At 38.8% G+C, this 20,042-nt stretch overlaps 8 protein-coding genes across 8 annotated transcripts; 5 read left to right on the forward strand and 3 right to left on the reverse strand.

Moving 5' to 3' along the window:
* Positions 1 to 272: 272 nt before the first annotated feature.
* FDP41_000966 (uncharacterized protein) lies at positions 273 to 647 on the forward strand (the record flags this gene model as incomplete). Its single annotated transcript, XM_044713641.1, has 1 exon — positions 273 to 647. The coding sequence occupies one exon, from the start codon at positions 273 to 275 to the stop codon at positions 645 to 647; it is 375 nt and encodes a 124-aa protein (XP_044564526.1).
* A 414-nt stretch (positions 648 to 1,061) lies between these two features.
* FDP41_000967 (uncharacterized protein) lies at positions 1,062 to 4,586 on the reverse strand (the record flags this gene model as incomplete). Its single annotated transcript, XM_044713652.1, has 1 exon — positions 1,062 to 4,586. One exon carries the CDS (start codon positions 4,584 to 4,586, stop codon positions 1,062 to 1,064), a length of 3,525 nt encoding a protein of 1,174 aa, XP_044564527.1.
* Positions 4,587 to 4,897: 311 nt separating this feature from the next.
* On the forward strand, positions 4,898 to 6,850 carry FDP41_000968 (uncharacterized protein; the record flags this gene model as incomplete). Its single annotated transcript, XM_044713663.1, has 2 exons — positions 4,898 to 5,233; positions 5,318 to 6,850. 2 exons carry the CDS (start codon positions 4,898 to 4,900, stop codon positions 6,848 to 6,850), a joined length of 1,869 nt encoding a protein of 622 aa, XP_044564528.1.
* Positions 6,851 to 7,482: 632 nt separating this feature from the next.
* FDP41_000969 (uncharacterized protein) lies at positions 7,483 to 11,118 on the forward strand (the record flags this gene model as incomplete). The annotated part of the gene is made up of 1 exon (XM_044713674.1): positions 7,483 to 11,118. The coding sequence occupies one exon, from the start codon at positions 7,483 to 7,485 to the stop codon at positions 11,116 to 11,118; it is 3,636 nt and encodes a 1,211-aa protein (XP_044564529.1).
* Positions 11,119 to 11,141: 23 nt separating this feature from the next.
* Positions 11,142 to 13,415, reverse strand: FDP41_000970 (uncharacterized protein; the record flags this gene model as incomplete). The annotated part of the gene is made up of 1 exon (XM_044713686.1): positions 11,142 to 13,415. The coding sequence occupies one exon, from the start codon at positions 13,413 to 13,415 to the stop codon at positions 11,142 to 11,144; it is 2,274 nt and encodes a 757-aa protein (XP_044564530.1).
* A 263-nt stretch (positions 13,416 to 13,678) lies between these two features.
* Positions 13,679 to 14,716, forward strand: FDP41_000971 (uncharacterized protein; the record flags this gene model as incomplete). Its single annotated transcript, XM_044713697.1, has 4 exons — positions 13,679 to 13,929; positions 14,092 to 14,289; positions 14,431 to 14,529; positions 14,599 to 14,716. 4 exons carry the CDS (start codon positions 13,679 to 13,681, stop codon positions 14,714 to 14,716), a joined length of 666 nt encoding a protein of 221 aa, XP_044564531.1.
* A 127-nt stretch (positions 14,717 to 14,843) lies between these two features.
* Positions 14,844 to 15,881, reverse strand: FDP41_000972 (uncharacterized protein; the record flags this gene model as incomplete). Its single annotated transcript, XM_044713708.1, has 1 exon — positions 14,844 to 15,881. One exon carries the CDS (start codon positions 15,879 to 15,881, stop codon positions 14,844 to 14,846), a length of 1,038 nt encoding a protein of 345 aa, XP_044564532.1.
* A 461-nt stretch (positions 15,882 to 16,342) lies between these two features.
* On the forward strand, positions 16,343 to 19,081 carry FDP41_000973 (uncharacterized protein; the record flags this gene model as incomplete). Its single annotated transcript, XM_044713719.1, has 1 exon — positions 16,343 to 19,081. The coding sequence occupies one exon, from the start codon at positions 16,343 to 16,345 to the stop codon at positions 19,079 to 19,081; it is 2,739 nt and encodes a 912-aa protein (XP_044564533.1).
* Between the last annotated feature and the right edge of the window lie 961 nt (positions 19,082 to 20,042).

Below are 20,042 nucleotides of genomic sequence, written 5' to 3' on the forward strand. Positions count from 1 at the left end.
TTTTTTTTTTGATTTATATTCGAGCTCACAATTTGAAAGCAAGAACTCGGAAATCCACAAAAATTCACAACACGACCACGAAATGGTTTATTTTTGAAATTCTATTTGTTTTCAAAAAAAAAATTCTCAAATTTGCAGACCCGTTTCCCTCTCTCACTCTTGCTGTTTTGTTTTTTGAAGAGATCGCTGAAATCGGATCTGCCACTCTCTCACAAAACATCATCATCAACAACAACAACACAATTATTCTCTCACAATCAAACCTCTCCATCATGGAACCTCAACAACAATTTGGCTGGAAAAGATTGTTGTTGTTGTGTTCTGTTTTGATTGGACAGAAAGCCTTCTGTAGAAAGACTTTTTATGTGGTAGTGAGAGGATGGGCAAACAACATGAATATTCGCTTGCCCATCCCATCTTCTCCACAACTTCAACAGTACCTCGATCTCATCAAGGATGATCCTGAGGATTTCAGTGTCCTTCTTCGTTATGTAGACGAGGAAGGGGACGAAATCACCATCCGTAGTGATGAAGAGCTTGTGCTGGCCTTTGAAATCTTTTCTCAAACAAGCCAGAGAAATGAAGTAGAGCTCTTTGTTGACGTTATCACTACAAAGAACATTGAACATTCATCTTCTTCCTTTTGAAGAGCCCATATGAGCTTGACAGATGCTCTTTGACAATCACGACAACGAGGAATTAGATGACGCTGAGTGTACACTGTGAATACACACTGAAACATGCATCGATGTTTGATTCATCGGATGCGGTGTGTATAAAGCAGTGTGGTTGTAAAAATCCGAAGAATATACACTTTGGTCCAATACACTCTGAGAAGGAACAAGTGTAGTGTGCTTTATGAAATGTTGGAATGACAACAGACATGAAGCGATTCAGAGGAATATTGTTCTCAACAATAAACAACAATTCATCACAATAATACTAATAATAATTGAATTTCTCTCATTAATTTCGAATGAATAGGCAACACTTTAATTTCGAAAATGCACTGCCCAATATAAAATATGTTACAAGTGAACATTCGTAAATGACACCCCAATTTAAATATATTCCAGCATTAATTCATTCTCTTCTGAAAGTGGAGCCACTCTGAATGCTTTCACTTCCATTGCCAAAAGTCGATCCATACACAAATAATGTTGTGACACATGTGAAATCATGTAGAACAAAAACTCTTCCAAGATTGACTCTGTTCCATGTTGCTTGTATTCATCCAATAGATCAAGCAAGCATTGCGAAATACATTCGTGATCTTTCACATGCTCCTCCACTAATTCTCTCTTCATGCCACATTCCAAAAATAATCTTCTTTCGTATTCGAATGATTCTTCCAATGCTTCAATACTCTCTTCGAAGATGTAAATTCCAATATTCCAATCCACAATAGATGCTGAAGATGATTTCGATTTGCTATGAGCAGCACGAAAGATCGACTTGGCCAATGAATTAATTCGATCAAATATTCTCATATAACATGAATCGACAATTCCCAAATTAAAAGCCGTATGATTGGTCCATGCCACTAATTGTTCTCTCGATAATATGGTTGAATTTGAAATTACACCATTTTGTTGTGTTGGAGTGGATGATGTGAGTAGAGATGGTGTTTGTTGTTGTTGTTGTTGACTAGGACTAGTTGGTCTTATGGGAAGTTGAACCAATGGCAAAGATGTCACATTCGAATGATTCAATGAGGAACTTGTGCTATTACTCAAATTTCCAGTTCCAACATTAAAATCTTCAATTGAAGTCTTTTTGGTTTTTGAGTGATGACTGTTGCCACTGTTGTTGGAATTGGTATCCATCGGTGAGGATTTTGTAATCTTTTTGAAAAGTCCTGTCAATCGATTGGATGCACTCTTTTCTCCACCGCTGCCACTATTTGAAGAAGATGATGAATTCAATGATGTGGAATGATTATTGTTGTGTTGATTGTTTTGATTGGATTCTTTGATTGCATGACTTTGAAGAAGATCCATAATATTCGGAGTGTTCACAATATCTTGAAGAGAAATTCCAAATTCCTTTGCCACTTTCTTTGCTGATTTGTGTTGTTTGTTTTGTAATTTCACATTTGCTCCCAATTCATGAATTAATAAATGCGCCACAGAAATATTTTGAGCTTTAAGAGCCAAATGCAATGCAGTGTCACCATCATTATTTTGTTCATCGACAATATTAATTCCTAAAGAATTATTTCCACCACTACTATTGTTGTTGTTACTATAACTACCACCCACTAATTCACCACTTGAAATGAATGCCCATAAAAATGCATCACCTGGAACGTCATGATTATACAAATAACACTTGTGAGGAGAGAAGGGTGTTTGATAATTATTGGTTGCACTTGTCTGAGATGAATACATTTCTGATGAATCTCCATAATCGGAGGAAATCAATGAATTGGATAAGGTGGTGTGATTATTTAACAAGTTGTTGTGGTGATGAGAATGTGACGACGAATCGGACAAGTCTACTGAGCTATTTAAAGTTGTAATAAACGCTGAAGTATTCGTTGAGGAATTAATTTGGAGTGGAGAATGTGAAGGTGAGAGGTATTGTTGTTGAGAAAATAAAAGGGGTGTGGAATTTGCAGAGCTTGTAGTCGTACTGTTGCTGCTGCTGTTGCTGTTGTTTGGAGACAAAGTTGAAATCATACCAGGAGGTGAAAGAGAAGGAAGTGACAATGAACCATGAATTGTGTGGTGTGAATGATGATTGGTGGTGTTTGTAAATAATGTTGCACTTGAATATTCTTGTTCCAAAGAAGAACCAATATAATTTCCGGCAATGTTTGTCACTGGAGAATTTCCAATTTGTGACACCAATGTATGAAGTATAGTATTTCCTTTCACTCGATCTTTGCAACTCAGAAAGGATGCCAATCGATCAGGTTGAATATAATTCACCAAAATGCAAAATGAAATAAAATATAAATTTTGAGCGCATACATGTAAGAGAGTTTTTCCGTATTGATCTTCTGATCGAATCCATCTTTGAAATTCTTCTGGTGTCGATTGTCTATAAAATCTTTCACACAATCGATACAATAACGATGGATATGGAAGTGCAGAGAATAAACAATTTTCATCAAATCGATTCTTTGTGGCAACATTGACAGAACCTCCACCATTCGAACTCAGTATGAAATCAACGCGTTGCCAATCATTTGCTTCACACGCTTCATGCAAAACAGTGTTTCCTCTTTTTCCTTTAAAATTTATATCTGCTCCAAACAATAAAAGAGCTTGCGCAGTTTCGTAATGACCACAACTCAATGCAATACTTAATGGGAAATTTTCATATAAATCTCTAATATTTAGAGAAGCTCCTTTCGAAGCAAGGGCGTGACATGCATCGGAGTGTCCGTGAGCACATGCCAAAAATATAGGAGTGGAATCGGATTTATCAGTAAGGTTTGGATTGGCATGCAATTCATCAATCAAGTATGAAATAATATGAACATGACCATATCGAGCAGCCATATGTAGCAACGAACGATCGTTTTTGGACTTGTCTCTAAATATTTGATTCACATCAAAGAATGCAGAGGATGATGTGTAAGTTGGAGGTGACAAGAATAACTCGGAATGATTTGTACTTGAGGAATTTTGATTTGTTGTTGCATTATGTAAATGACTCTGTGACGAAGAGGAAGAGGAAGATAATGAAGAAGAGAGTGATGAAGTTCCTGAAGTCATCGAATATCCTCCTTGTTGTGAATTCGAATTATTCAATGAAGAAGCAGCGTGACATAATAAAAATTTCAATTCTTCCAGATAACCATATTCAATACAAAATAACACTCGTTGCTCAATAGTTAATGGTGTCGATGTAAAATCCACCAATTGTTCTCGAGAATATTTCACATTATCAAGTAATAGAGAGGAAGAATTGGAAGTCGACTCGGTGGCAGTCGATGTCACTTCAATCGAAGGAGTGACTCGATTCCTATTAGGATCGATCGTGATGGAATGAACACTCTCATGCGTTTGATTCACTCTTCCCAATAATGGAGAAGTCATTGCAGGAGATGATTGATTTTTCACAGTGTGATGATTTTCATCTTCCGAATCCTCATACTCACTGTATCCATGATGAAGAAGTAAATATCGTTCACTCAAAATTTCACTACTCAATGTCTCTATATAATTTGGTTGTTGTTGAAAAAGTCCTTGTTTGTTATTATTGCTATTGTTATTATTATTCGTATGATTCATGACAGAATTATTGAAATAGTCATGATGATGGATCGATGATGATGATGACGACGTGATCTTTTGAACCCAATCATCCATCATGGCTCTTCGAATCATATACAAATCCGAATGATAACGACAAATGGTTTTGAGAGAATGTTTTCCATTGATGATGGGAAAGACATGAATTTGGGAGTAATTGTTGTTGTTGTTATTGTTATTATTAGTATTGTTGGAATAATTGAAAAGATTGGAAGTGATAGCTGAAGTGATGGTATTGTAATCTTGTTGGAAAATGATGTTGGGGTAGGAAGAAGGAGAGGAATGGGACCGAGAGTGAAGACTTGTGTTCGAAGAGGACATGGTGAATTTTTTTGTTGATGCGCGCTGTGATTGAGCGCTGTCAGGTGTCAAGCAAAAAAAAGAGTCAAAGAACCTTTCAAGGTCTTCTTTAAAGGAATTGGCAAACAAGAATAATCAAGATATCATTCCAATTAGAATGATAATGCAAATGAGGATATCCTCATTGGAGTTTACTCTGTGTTTTGTTTCAAAGTCTTTGAACACTAGTGAATCACTAGATTGCATTAAAAAATGTTTTCTTCTTCATTCAAATACGAATGGCGCCATTTCAAACTACAAAAAAAATTTTCAAACCTTCCTTCGATACAACAATGGCTCAAATCGAATTGGAACATGCCATTGGTTTCTCTTCCAAATTGCCTCAGTCGGTGCTGCAACATCCCAAGCAATCCAATTGTTTTGTTTTTATTTCGGGAAGTGTTGCAGTGATGAATGATAGTGAAGATCCGAATGGCCAGAGGTTTATGAGAGGTCATGATGATCGGGTTTCATGTTTAGCCTTCTCCAATCAGGGCTACTTGATAGCAACGGGACAACAGGGAGAAAATGCCGATGTTTGTGTGTGGGATACGTTATCGCTTGAACTGGTGCAACGATTGGGAGAACATGAAAAATGTGTTAGAGGTGTTGCCTTTTCTCATGATGACGTAAGTGTCCACTGCTGCTTTTGAATCACTAATGGTGCCAAATCAATAATAATTTTTGAATGGATGGATTTGAAATATACAAAGAAATTGCTTGCTACGGTCGGAAATGCTGCCGATAGAAGATTGCTGATCTGGAATGTTTCAACAGGAAATATTGTTGCAAGTGCCGCTCTTCCAAAACAAACAGATGACAAGATTTTGGTTTGTTTTGGTGGTATGGTGAGAGATATTAAAAAGCGAGAAACAGATCGATATTTACTTGCAACTTGCTCGGCAGGAAACATTATCATTTGGAGTTTGGATCCCTATAAGGGAATATTGGAACAAGAAAAAGTCAATACAGGTGCATTCGTAAGAGAATACACGTGTATGCAATTTGATAAGCTTGGTGAATATTTATTTGTTGGAAGTACGTCTGGAGATTTGTCTTTTATGCATGTCAGGCTAAAACGATTGCAATCAGCTCCCGTAAAAATTTGCTCTTCAGGAGTACTTTCCATTGTGATAAATCCTTCCAATGGTCATGTCGTTGTTGGTGGAGGTGATGGAAGTATAACAATATTTGATTGCCAACAAATTGTCAAGAAACAGAAAATTTCAAATTCTGGAGGAATAACCTCTCTCTCAATTTTTGGAAATGAATTTATTTTGGCTGGAACAGACGATGGAGAAATTTTGAAAATCTCACTAGATAAGTTAGAACCTCGTTTGATCGCAAGAAACCACTCCAAATCCATTTACGGTGTTGATTTTCCTTATGGCCTTAGTGACAAGTTTGCAACCATTTCTGAAAATTGTGAGGTCATATATTGGGACTTGGCCAACTATTTACCAGAGACTCGATGTAAATTTGCTCAATCAGACTCTATGAAAGGGGCCAATGTTTTCCCTGTTTCGTGTGCATTTATTAAGGATGAGATTAGTATTTTGCTGACGGGATGGAGTGACGGCTCTATTCGAGCTGTGGACTGTGAAACAGGAGAACAACTGTGGACTCTGGCCAATGCTCACAGGATGGCCGTCACAAAAATCGACACCAGTCACAACAACAAATTTTTTGTTTCTGCAGGCCAAGAAGGAGATGTTCGAGTTTATGCAATGAAAACAAGACAGCTTGTATGCTCCTTCAAAGAACATTCTACAATGGTGACAGGTTTAAAAATTATGCAAGATGATGTGCATGTGTTTTCGAGTAGCAAAGATCGAGAGATTTTCTGTTACGATTTGAGAAATGAACGACGAGTGGCCTCCTACAATCACAAAGTTGGCTCTGTGAATGGTTTTGTTGTTTGCTCGGACCAAGAAACCATTATTAGTATTGGTTCAGATCGATACATTACTTACTGGAATATTGCCTCAGATGCTCCACAACGAATCATTCCATATTCAAAGAAATTTGAACCCAAATTCATCACCAAAACCAACATGAACGATCATTTAATTGCAGTATTCGGTAACGATGAAAAGATTCATGTCTATCAAGTTGACTCTGGAGAAAGGCTGGCCAGTATAGACACAGAGGGTCAATATATTTATTCTATCAAGTTTTCGCCAGACGATAAACAACTCATTGGCGTTGGTGAAGGTGGCATCATTCTCTTATTCAATGTGTACTAATAGTGAATCTCATGACATACTCTTTTTTGATTAATGCCAATAAAAGTTAACGATATTTGTGCTCATTGAAAAAAGACAATTTATGCGACGGTTCTCATTTTCTCAAACCCTATCCGATAGGCATCCACAAGTTTTTCTCTTAAAAGACATCTTGCTTTTGTTTCACTTCATCTCACATGCACATGGCACTCTTTGTTTCCATTCATTCATCCAATGGTCATTCTCCAAAAAACTCGTAGAGAAGAACATCAACTTTACTAGTCTGTGTCTATTCATCTTTTGTCTTTTTCACAACGGTATTAATTGGATCACACCAAATCTATCGTAAACCTTGCCAAATCCAAGCGCAACAAGACCACAACGTGATTGGTTGTCTTTGAAAAAAGAAAAACCAAAACAAAACGAAATCAAACGAGTGGAAGCGACCTTTCATCATCCAACCAAAACAACCATAACACCAACACCACAACAACAACAACCACACGGTTAGCACGCTGGAACGCTCTTTGACGATTGTCGCTGCACAACACCACCCAAAGTGAAGAAATCATTGAACCATCTCTCACATTTCTCTTCGTTCTCTTTAACTTGTCTTGGAAATCCATATACGACCAAAGAGAGAGAGGTGAAAAATGTCTTCATCATCCTTGTCCGATGATCCTACACAAGAAATGAATTCAAAGCACTTACAGGAAGAAGCAACTCGACGTCGACCACCACAACTACAACCTATGGAACCAAACAAGAAGAGAGGACTATCTTGTCCTAAACAAGACGATGATCATAGGAGGACTCAAACAACCAGTGAACAATTGAATATCGATGATGACGATGATGATGATGACTCACAACCTTCCATGATGCCTCCGACCCCCACGATTACCACGAAAGGTAATACATTTGGGGGCACTTGTGAAACCACCACCAACACCAACAACGGCGTCGGTGAGTTTATTGGGACCACCTCGCTCACGCTTCCCCAAAAGAATCACAAAGAAAACGACCAACCAACACCACGACCACTATCAACCTCTCCTCCTCCTCCTCCTTCTGCGACTACTACAACTGTTTCTACTACCAACACGACCAACACTATCCATACGACCACTAACGAAAAATCTGAAGCCAGCAAACAACAGCAGCTAGGACGAATACCGCTCGCTGTTGCTTCAGGATCCTTGTTGTTGTGGTTCGAATCGAGTGCAGATACTTCCGCATCCACCAACCAAATCAACCAAACCACAGCAACAACAACAGCACCAACCACCACCATCACTACGACGACAAAAACGAAGGAAGAACAGAAAACAACAAATCAACATCATCCAACTGCTCCTGCTACCATGAATTTCTCTTCTTCATGGGAAAATACCAACACCAGAGAAGCCTCATCACCGACCACCACAACAACAAGTAATCAGACACTTCTGCAAGCTGAGAGAAAGGCTTCTTCTGGTACCACCAGGGATGAAAGAGATGTTGCTGCAATGGCCTCTACATGTAGGGTTGAAAAGACTCCTAATGACCATCATCATCCAAAGGACCTCTGCGCTATCTCTCTAAACCATGATCACCATGTTGATACGAAAAGTCCAATGAACAACACTACCAATAACAACAGAAGCAGCAGCAGTAGCAACACGACATGCAGTAATACGGCAAACAACAACATGGATCCATCTCTCAAGCTCGTACGAACATCATCCATGCATGTACATGTGGTTGAAAATTCCAACAACACTTCAACCCCTACATGCACTCCTAATGAACAACAACAAGATATCCACCCATTCCATGCAACACCCCATCACGAATCACCATCTTCTCATGTGATGGTGATGATGAGGTCTGATCACGCTGGCTCAGAAGCAACTCAAAGGGAAGAATTGAATTCCTCGAACCGTCTTATTCCCACTTCACACCAACCATATATGGTGTCAAACCCAATACAAACTAATTACCTCAATGATCATAATAATTCCAACATGGAAACACCAATTTCAGTACCAACTTGTCCGATTGCCACAAATTCCATGCATCAATCCACCACAGCCACCACGTTCCCTTCTTCATCCACATCTTCGTCACCACCACCACCAATTATTGCAAACCCAAAAACATCCACAACAATACCTGCTACTAGTGCTGCTACTACTAGTGCTAACACTACTTCTGTTTCCTTTTCATCAGGAACAATACAAGGAAGAGAGTCTTCTCCCTATCCCTTACCGCCTCCAATAATGCCTTTCCATCATCAGAATCATCATCACCATGGTTTGACTTCCTATCCATCACATCCCATGCATCCGGTAAACTATCCCTCTCAAACACCACAACCACCAATGCAACAGCAGCATCATGCTTTTCAACAAGATGCATCCAATTTCCAGTCCCATCATCCGCAACAACGCTACATGCAACCCCCCTATCGATTCAATCATGCTCTTCCACCACCTCCTCCAACTTATCATGCCTCTCAGACACATTCTTCGTGTAACTTTTACAATCAAAATGCATATTCGTATTTGCCACATTCTTCGAGTAGTGGTCATTCCTACATGCCTCCTCCTCCAGCAACAACACCACCACCACAATATCCTTACCATCCTTCTCTTTCTTCGTATCCTGAATATACACATCCACCACCGCCACCCTATGGCTTTCCTCCTCCCTCTCATTTCCCATCTCACACACCATCAATGCATGACATGTCAAAAAATTTTGTAACATCAACATGGACCTCAAACACTACAACACAACATGCAACATCAAACTTTGTTGCTGAATATAATGCCACAACACCAACCTCCATAACAAGCTCCACAACAGACAGATCAAGTGGTGCAAATCGACCAGTACCAGTGGCAGTCGACAGAAAATCCACTCCAGCTAAAAATTCCAATTCAACAACTCCCTCCAAAAACAATCCTTCTGACACATTAAGCAGCACTCCTTTGGCTCCAACTAAAATGCTACATGCATCTCCAAAAGATAGTTCGTCATTATCCAACAAGGTTCCACCCTCTTTTTCAAGTTACCGAAACGAGCACAGTTCTTCAAACGCTGTAATTAAAACCAAGACTGGTCACATCACCAAAGAATACGTCCTTACAAATAAGGCTAGTGATAATTCGTCAACCTCAGATGAAGTCTCACTGATATTTTCGTTTTTTATTGAACCACCACATGACATTAGGATGAAAAAAGCGTGTTTAGAGGTTGAGGTGAATGAAAATTCGAATAGTCAACGCGAAATCACACATTACTGGGCTGTTAAATCGCTTTTGGTCTATGAAAATTCATGCTTTTTCAGGTTTAAAAAGTACCTATCAGGAGATAAGAGTGAAGAAAACTGGGAACTGGACAATGCGAATTATGACATAAATGGTTTTTCTAGGACAAAAAGTTATGACGACATCAATGACCGACAAAAAGTTTATTTTTCTTTGGAATCCTACGGAAAACGACTTTCTAAATCGAAGTACAACGAGAAAATTGTCACATGTCCTTTCAAAATTACCTTAGCCTTAATGGACAACAAGAAACAAGAGATAGCAACCATTACCAAATGCATATGCATTCATATGGACATTAAAAAAGTTGAGAGAAAGACAGTTATCACAAAAGCAAGATTCGATGATCATTTGTTTGAAACAACGTATATTCAGGAATTCTTTTTGAAGTACAAAAACGAACAACATTGGAAGAATGATTCAATCACCGCTTCAACGGACAAAAGAGGGAATCAAAGAGAAGAAAGGAAACGAAAATTGATGTCAAACAGTATCGAACAACAGGAAGAATCGATGGGTGATGAGAGTTCTGCAAGTTCTTCTCAGCAATCCGAGTTGAAAAAGAAAGCAGATCCCACTTCAACCATGAAGCGAAAGAAGTCTTCCTCGTCGACGACCTCGGAACAAACACCAGCGACAACATCCACGCCTGCCTTAACCATCACTCAAGGTTCGAGTAGTTACGACACAATGAATGAGATTGTTATTCGACCAGAGGCCCTCTCCAGGAATGAATTCTCTTCCCAACTTGATGATTGGAGTGTTTCGTTAAAGGTTTTGGATTTGAAAATGCCTTGTCGTGTGATTCACGTTTGTTTTGATAAGAGCTCAAATTTAATTAGAATATTCATAATCATTCCAAGAATAGCAGCCACAAATTTCGACCACTCTCTAGAAACTAAGGCACACATTGAAATACGTTTTAAGGGCAACGAGCTATCGTCATCTGCATGCTATACCTTGAATAAACCTTAAAGAGAAGTGTTAGTGAACATTCTTTACTTTGTTTTCAGTTTTGCCTTGGGGTTCACTAAGAATGACTCAAATCTTTCAAACTCCTCAAATTTAGGAGGTGAGTCATCATTGTCCATTTCATCTCGAGATTTGTATTTGTGAAATGAAGGACTTCTCAATGCCTTTCTCTTTTTGGACTCTTGAGATACCGGGCTATCAAATAAATTTACCGCTTCATTCATGGTTTCGTCTTGATCAATGGGGCTATCATACTTGGATGATGAAAAGAGTGCAGAACCACCCGCAGTGTTGGTACGGTTCTCATTGTATATCAAGGATGGTGGATTCAAAACATCATCTTCATTATTTTCCAATTCTTCATCGTCACAACCCAAAGTAAAATCGTTGAAAATATTTTGATGTTGAAGTTGGGAATGGTGACGCTTCATCGACAAGGATATCCTTGGTGGTGGAGGTTTCATCAGACTTGACATAAACTCATCATCAGATCCAGTTAATTCACATTCAAGAACTGGAGCACTACTCGTTGTTGTCCTTTTCATGGATGAGGAAGCAGGAGTACTTGCAAGCAATCGATTGTTATTGCTTGCGTGAATGGGAGTCACGAAGGGTATTGCATTCGATTGGAATGGTCGAATGGTGGAAGGTAAAACAAAACTCTTATTCGAATTACAAGAATTCCCAAAGAGTTGATTTTTCGAATTGCCACTTCGCATTCCTCCACTATTGGATTGATCCCTTGGCGTACATGGAGATGGAGTCTCTAAGAACATGGACCCAATACTGTAATGAGAATGGAGCGAGGAGTCAAGGTTTCCACTATTGTCTGTGTTGTTGGATACTTCTCGAAAATCTTCGTCGATTTCGTCGTCATCATCATCGTGACAATTGACTGGTAAGTCAAATGCTCGTTCTTCCTCAAATAAATTCTTATACACACTACTACAGGAGGAGGCTCTTCTTGTTCCAATCTTCTTTGTTGGTTTCTTCTTTTTAGGAGCGCTAGGAGGAGCTTGTTCTCTTTCATCGTCTGAATCCAACATGTGATTACTGGCAGCAGTAGCACCACCGTCTGACATGACATTTGGTTTGCATTTCACAGGCGATTTGTCAGCAGTTGTATTGAGAGGTGTAAGAATTGGAATCATTGGAGTGCTGCCTCTATTTTCCTTACTCATGAGATTCGAAAAGTTGCTCGGTAAACTTCTTCGTGATGTTGCACTAGTCGTCGTCGTGGAGGTACCAAAGGAAGTTCTCGTTCCTGGAAGAAAGGAAGTTGTTGTTGGAGGAAGAGTTGGTATGGTATTATTGCTTGTATTGGTCGTCATCATTGGTGATACGAGAGTGTTGGTAGTGTTGGCAGTGGAATTGGTGGAGTTGCTTGGTGTCATTCTCGATAAGGTATGTTGTGAATTCATGGTGGTGAAAGGTGACGACGATAATTGAAAAGAAGCAGAGTTTACACCACTTGAATTCTGAAATGGAACTAGATGATGATGACTACTTTTGCATACCGATTGAAATTGTGGAGGTGAAGGAGTGAAAATGGAATGAAAATTACTGGATCTTCTCTTCATACCAGTGATGGTGTTGGTGTTGTTTGTAGAAGTCTTTTTGGTGGTTGAGGAAAGTGACTGTTCAAGATCTTGGGGTGGATTTGAAGTAGTAGTAGTAGACTTGGAGATGGAGAATTCTAAATTTTCCAAGTGTGGAGTGGTGCACTGAGCCTCATGGAATTGATGAACAACATGATGATGATGATGACTCGTATCGGATGGACAGACAGGATTGTTTGAATGCCATTGGAAGGGAGTATGGCTGATGAATGAATGTCCATAGTGGTCATAAGAGTAATAATCATTTCCTTGAGGTTGGTGGTGTTGGTGATACAAAGGCTGATGAAAGCCTTGATTATCACGACCTTGAGAGGATGATGAAGAATTCTCGGGAGAAGAACCACTACTCATATGAAAATTAGAGAAGGGAGAGAAGGAATCAAACACACCTTGATGGGTCTGTGGTGCACCATAAGCCTTGTTGTTGTTATTATTATTATTATTGGGAATCATGAGAGAATGATGATGAGAGGGAGTGGAAGGAGTAGGTTGTTGATGATGGTGTGAGAAGGAGGATGTGGAAGAAGAAAATGAATGAATGGGTTGTTGTTGTTGTTGTGGAGAAGGATGATGGAATGGAGAGTGGTGAGTGTTTATGTTTGTGTTGGTCAATGATGATGTTGCAGCATGGGTGTTTCCACAAAGATCTTGGGCATTAGGCCTAACATTGGGTGGAAACATTTTTATTCTTAAGATTTTGTGAAAAGTGAAACGGCTTGGAAGGGCGGGAAAAGTTTGGCGGGTCGTGCAAAGCAGACCAAATAATTATTTAATAGAACGTTTGTTTTGTTAACATATTATTCATTGATTAGAACCTTGAAGTGGTATCACAAAGAATGTCAAGCTACAAGAATTGCGAAATTCTCTTCTTGTTGTGTGGAAAGATGGACCTAAATATTGGGACTTCAAATTGTTCACAGGGATGTCAAACATTATAAAAAAAAATGTCATCACGAAGGACGCCAATCAACATGTTGACCTCATCATCATTATTCAGTTCCACCACATTGCTTTCACTGTCAATTCTTGCCATGACATTTGCGGTCACTTTTATAAATCACGATCCGATGGTACAGGGAGTTCCTCTTCCGAATTGCAGCAATACAACAGGATCGGAATACATCATTGCCAATTTGAGTGAATGTCAAAATGTAGATTACAATCCCAATGGTCCACTTGTGCCATGTACACTAGTGTATGTCTGTGTGAAGAATATTATATTTTAAATTTCTTTTTTTAAATTTGGAATTGTAATAATAATAATTTTGCAAAATAATTCCTAATGTTTATCATATGACAATGACTTTTTTCACGCATAACATAATTAATCAATCGATTTAAACTTAACCACACACAGACCAAATGAATTTAAAATTTGCGATTTTGACATGAAAGGATATTTCAATGGAATTAAAACTTGTAGCTATGACGACATGGTCAATCAAAACGGAGTTTATACTCAAAATTCAAGATATGGATATGCAAATTGTACAGTACTGCCAAAAATTGAATGCCTCGGACCAAGAATATGGTATCAAAAGTTTCCATGCAAAACGTATGTTTTTCTTTCATGAATTAGGAATCATGTTCAAATCTTGATTATTTCACGACATGGTTTTAATTTGATAATGATGATAATGATAATTACAATTTGAACCACTTACCAACTGTTCTCATCAATCACATATAATGGCAGTATTCAGAGCAATTTCCAATACACGACTGCCTTAGTGTTGGCTGTGTTTGTAGGAATTTTTGGAGCTGATCGTTTTTATTTGCAACACATTGTTTTAGGGTAAGTTGAGTATGATGGTGACGATGTGAAATTTCTAAAAACAAATGTTGTGAAATAATGTACATACAGTGTCATTAAATTATTAACGTTGGGAGGTATAGGAGTATGGTGGATTGTGGACATTGGTTTACTCGTTGGAGGTGTCACAGTACCTGCTGATGGTAGTTCATGGCAACAATATTATTAATTATGAACTTACTTATTCTTGTTTATTATAGTTTTCGACTATTTATGATGAATGAATCAATTCATATTTTTATTTACAATTAATTTATTTAAAATATTATTACTGTCTTGAGAGCATTTCTTGAAAATCACTTTACCTGATTGTCACCATCATCATTCTCTTCCAATTTTTGTTGCTGATCCTCACTTTCCAAAGTCTTGATAAATTCACTGGTCAACTTGATCACATTTTTCAACCTCTTTTCCCTCGAATAATTTTGCAATACTTTGGAAGACAACTTCAATCCACCTCGACACAACAAATTCACCACCAACACATACAGCAAGGTCATTACACTCAGAGCAAACAAGATGAGAGGTGAAGGTTCCATAGTAGAATCGACCCACGAGGCATAACTCCACTCTCCCAAAATGCATTTCACTCCTGTATTGTAATCAATATCTCCTTCTCGACACGGTCGACAGACATGTTCAATACATACCAATCCAGAACCACCACAAAAAGTAGGAATACCCTCCAGATCGGATCTCTGTTGTGAGTGCAGTAAAATTTCGTAAGGACACGGTTTCATATAGAGTGGATGTTGCGTGAGAGGAGTGCATTTGGCATCATCATTACAATATTCATTGGCTTTGCATTGGAGATAATGAAGAGAGTTGAAAGAAACACCACTACCACTCGTTCCTGGAATACACTCTCCGCACTGAATTTCAATACTTCCTGGTTTGTAATAGGGAAGTAAATGGAGTGGGCATCCCAAGTTGAGTTTTGGAGCCACCAGTCGTGAAGATTGGACTCGATGAAGAGGACCTTTGCATGAGCCTTTAGGAGGTGGTGAGAGTGAGGAAGACTCGTAGGGACTCATCGCCGATGAAGAGGATCCCACTGCTGGAAGGAAGGTACAATTGAGTGTAGCAGATGAAAAAGCTTGAGCGGCGTGGGAAAAGCCTTGATGCTGGCTGCTCATGGAATTGATTTGGAGCAGGAAGAAGAAGAAGAGCATAAGATGAACGAATGAATGAATGAGGTCGGAGAGTTTGGAGGAAGATGTTTTGGAACCATTAGGTAACACGGTAGTTTGAAGTGAGGAAGAGAGAGATGAAATATGGTGTTGATGTTGCAAGTTGTAAGTTGGAGAGAACTCTGGTTTTCGTCTTGGCAACATTTTTCTAAGGTTGAAATTTAAAAGTTAAGATTAATAAGGTAATTTATTAATTTGGAAACCAATAACAACAGAGTTTCAGCATCTTCACATTTGAAAAAAAAACGAGAACAATAGCATTATCACAGACTTATCACTAACACCATTCTCATAGGTGGGTTTCATTAAACTTGCTTCTGGTCACATCAGATATTCCCTGTATATCTGAAGAAATTGCTGCATGAAGTGATCTATGCATCCTTCATTATGGCATCTTTCAAATTCATGCGCATCCAAGTCGCGAATTTTCACCGAATGAAAAGTGGAGAATTTCGAAAACCACATGTGGGGCCGAACAAATGAAGAAAGAAAAGCGCAGGCGAAAATTTTTTTTTCACTCTCAAAAAATATTCTTTCTTCCTCTTCACTCCATCACGATCCTTCCTCATCCTCATCATCCGTTCACTTTCAGAGAAAGAATCATCATGCCAGCCCAACCAAATCCATTCGAATCAAGTGTTTCTCGTACCATTGAAATTAACGGAAAGCTCTACAAATATTATAGCTTACCTGATTTGAATGATCAAAGATTAGAAACCCTCCCATACTGTATCCGTGTCTTGTTGGAGAATTGCGTGAGAAATTGTGATGAATTTGCAGTTTTGAAGGATGATGTTGAAACTATTTTGAATTGGGAGCAATCAAGCAAGAATTCTATTGAAATTCCATTCAAACCTGCTCGTGTTTTGATGCAAGACTTTACCGGTGTTCCTGCAGTGGTCGATTTGGCTGCCATTCGTGATGGCGTCAAGAGATTGGGTGGAGATCCAGCTCAAGTAAATCCTCTCGTGCCTGTCGACTTGGTCATTGATCACAGCGTTCAAGTTGATGATTTCGGCTCCAAGGAGGCTCTCCAACACAACCAAGAAAAAGAGTTCAATAGAAACTATGAAAGATTCCGTTTTTTGAAATGGGGAAGTAAGGCTTTCAAGAATTTGCAAATTGTACCACCAGGAAGTGGTATTGTCCATCAAGTCAACTTGGAATATTTGGCTCGTGTGGTCTTTGAAAATAATGAAGAAGTTTCCAGTGAGGATAAACAAAAGGGTGTGCAAGCTTTGTTATATCCAGACTCATTAGTCGGAACTGACTCACACACAACCATGATTAACGGTTTGGGTGTTTTAGGTTGGGGTGTTGGTGGTATTGAAGCTGAAGCAGCCATGTTAGGTCAACCTAGTGCAATGGTTTTGCCAGAAGTTGTCGGATACAAATTGACTGGTAAATTGGTTGGTGCTGCAACTGCAACTGACTTGGTTTTGACCATTACACAAAATTTGAGAAAATTGGGAGTTGTCGGAAAGTTTGTTGAATTTTATGGTGAAGGTGTCAAGCAATTGTCTGTTGCTGATCGTGCAACCATTTCAAACATGGCACCAGAATACGGAGCTACTATGGGTTTCTTCCCAATTGATGATGTTACACTTGCATTTTTGAGACAAACTAACAGAGATGAGGAAAAGGTCAAAGTGATTGCAAACTATTTGAAGGCACAAAACATGTTTGTCACTTATGAAAATACTGACGAATCAAAGATCCGCTATAGTGCTCAATTGGAATTGGATTTGAGCACTGTTGTTCCATCACTTGCTGGTCCAAAGAGACCACACGATCGTGTTTCATTGACCGATGTTCACAAGGAATTCAAGGAGGGTTTAACTGCCAAAAGAGGATTCAAAGGATTCGAAATTCCAGCTGAAGAAGTTGACAAGACTGTCGAGATTGAATATAAGGGTAAAAAGTACAACTTGACTCATGGTTCAGTTGTGATTGCTGCCATTACCAGCTGTACTAACACATCAAATCCAAATGTCATGCTTGCTTCTGCACTTGTAGCAAAGAAGGCTGTCGAGCAAGGATTGACTGTTAATCCATATGTCAAGACCTCACTCTCACCTGGTTCAGGTGTCGTTTCTGAATACTTGGCTGCATCTGGATTGCAATCCTACCTCGATCAATTAGGTTTTAACACTGTTGGTTATGGCTGCATGACATGTATTGGTAACTCTGGTGAATTGCCTGAAGTGGTTCATGAAGCTATTGTCAATTCTAATTTGGTTTCTGCATCAGTTTTGAGTGGTAACAGAAACTTTGAGGCTCGTGTGCATCCAATTGTTCAAGCAAACTATTTGGCTTCACCACCTCTTGTTGTTGCCTATGCTATTGCTGGTAATGTCAAGATTGATTTTGACAAGGACCCATTGGGAATCAATCCTACAACCAATCAACCTGTTTATTTGAGAGATATTTGGCCAACTCAAGAAGAAATCCATGACTGTGTCACCAAGAATGTTCTTCCAAACATGTTCAAGAGTGTCTATGAAAAGATTGCATTGGGTACTGAAAATTGGAACAAATTGGATGCCCCAGAGACATTGCTGTACCCATGGGATGAAAAGTCAACCTATATTCACGACCCACCATTCTTCAAGAATGTTCACAGAGAATTGAATGCTACAAAGCCAATTGAAAATGCTTATTGTTTGTTGAATTTGGGAGATTTCACAACAACTGACCACATTTCTCCAGCCGGTAGCATTTCTCTCAAATCATCAGCTGCTCAATATCTTTTGGAAAGAGGTGTTGAAAGAAAGGACTTTAACACTTATGGTGCTCGTCGTGGTAATGACGAAGTCATGGTGAGAGGTACTTTTGCTAACGTTAGACTCTTCAACAAGATGATTGGCAAGCCAGGCCCAATGGCTCTTCATGTTCCAACCAATGAAGTTGTCTCTGTATTTGATGCTTCACTGAAGTATCGCAATGAAGGTCATGAGTTGATTGTCATTGGTGGTGAACAATATGGATCAGGATCATCCAGAGATTGGGCTGCTAAGGGTCCATATCTTTTGGGTGTTAAGGCAGTCATTGCTACCTCATTTGAAAGAATTCACAGATCCAATCTTGCTGGTATGGGAATTATTCCATTGCAATTCAAAGAGGGTGAGAGTGCCGACTCATTAGGTTTGACTGGTAAGGAGCAATTTACCATTGATTTGAGTGCTGGTATGAAGCCATTCCAAGAAGTTAAAGTCAGGGTGACTGGTAATGACAAGTTGAGTGAATTTACTACCATTTTGAGATTTGATACAGAACCTGAACTCGAATACTACAAACATGGAGGAATTTTGCCATACGTTTTGAGAACTAAATTGTTGCAATAAATTCATGTTACTTTGTTGAATGTATTTGTTTTTCAATTTATTATGTACATTAGACCTTTTTCACAAATTTATTCAACTTCGATGCGAGTAGTTATATCTTGGTATCGAGTGAACTAGTTTGAAAGGTTCTTCTATTGACCAAAAGCTCTCTCCATTAAACAAAAGACCTTCATATTACACAAACACTTCCTCAATATCGCAAATATACTGATTATTATACGGTTATTGACTAATTATTACTTTATCAATAATTAGTCAATAACCGTAACGCGATACAATATAATATATCGCAAGTGACCCAGATGTTTCTGTCTATTATTGAATTAAGTGAAGTTGATGTTGTTGGTTTTGCTGACGAGAAATTGGTGATGGTCATTCCATTGTTTGTTGAGGTGTTGTCACGTTAGCACAAGAGTGTGAATGGCAACATCAAAAAAAGTAGGGATACTTTCTCGATCAGTAGTGTCATCCTTAGTCCAGGGACCATGCTAATCTTCTCTGTATCGTTGCCAATTTTGATATAGCGTCTCTCGAGGAGACTTACTAACCATTGTTACAGCAAGATATGAAATATCGTTCTCTTGGAAATGTGAAAACAAGTGTTGGTTCAGAAATAATTCTCCATTCAACAAAGACTACCTCGCATCGAATTCATTTTGGTTGAAGGTGGAACATATCTTTCAAATTTATTTATTTTCAAATTTATTTTTCACCAAATTCATTCGATCAACACCACCACTCAGCACACTACACCTTCAATCGACTTCATCTTTCAGGTCCCATAATTTTCCTCCAATTTTTCTTCCATTCCCTTGCTCAATATCTACTCCCTTTGGTTCCTCTCTCTAGAAAACATCTTTCTCGGCCAATTGGCTTTGATCGAGTGTAGTATCTGTTCTTTTCAGTGTAATAGCTGAAAGCGTTCTACGGAACGCATGACTATTACCTCAATTTTTTGTCG

Source organism: Naegleria fowleri, assembly GCF_008403515.1.
Source record: "Naegleria fowleri strain ATCC 30894 chromosome Unknown tig22, whole genome shotgun sequence".
Classification (NCBI taxonomy): domain Eukaryota; phylum Heterolobosea; class Eutetramitea; order Acrasida; family Naegleriidae; genus Naegleria; species Naegleria fowleri.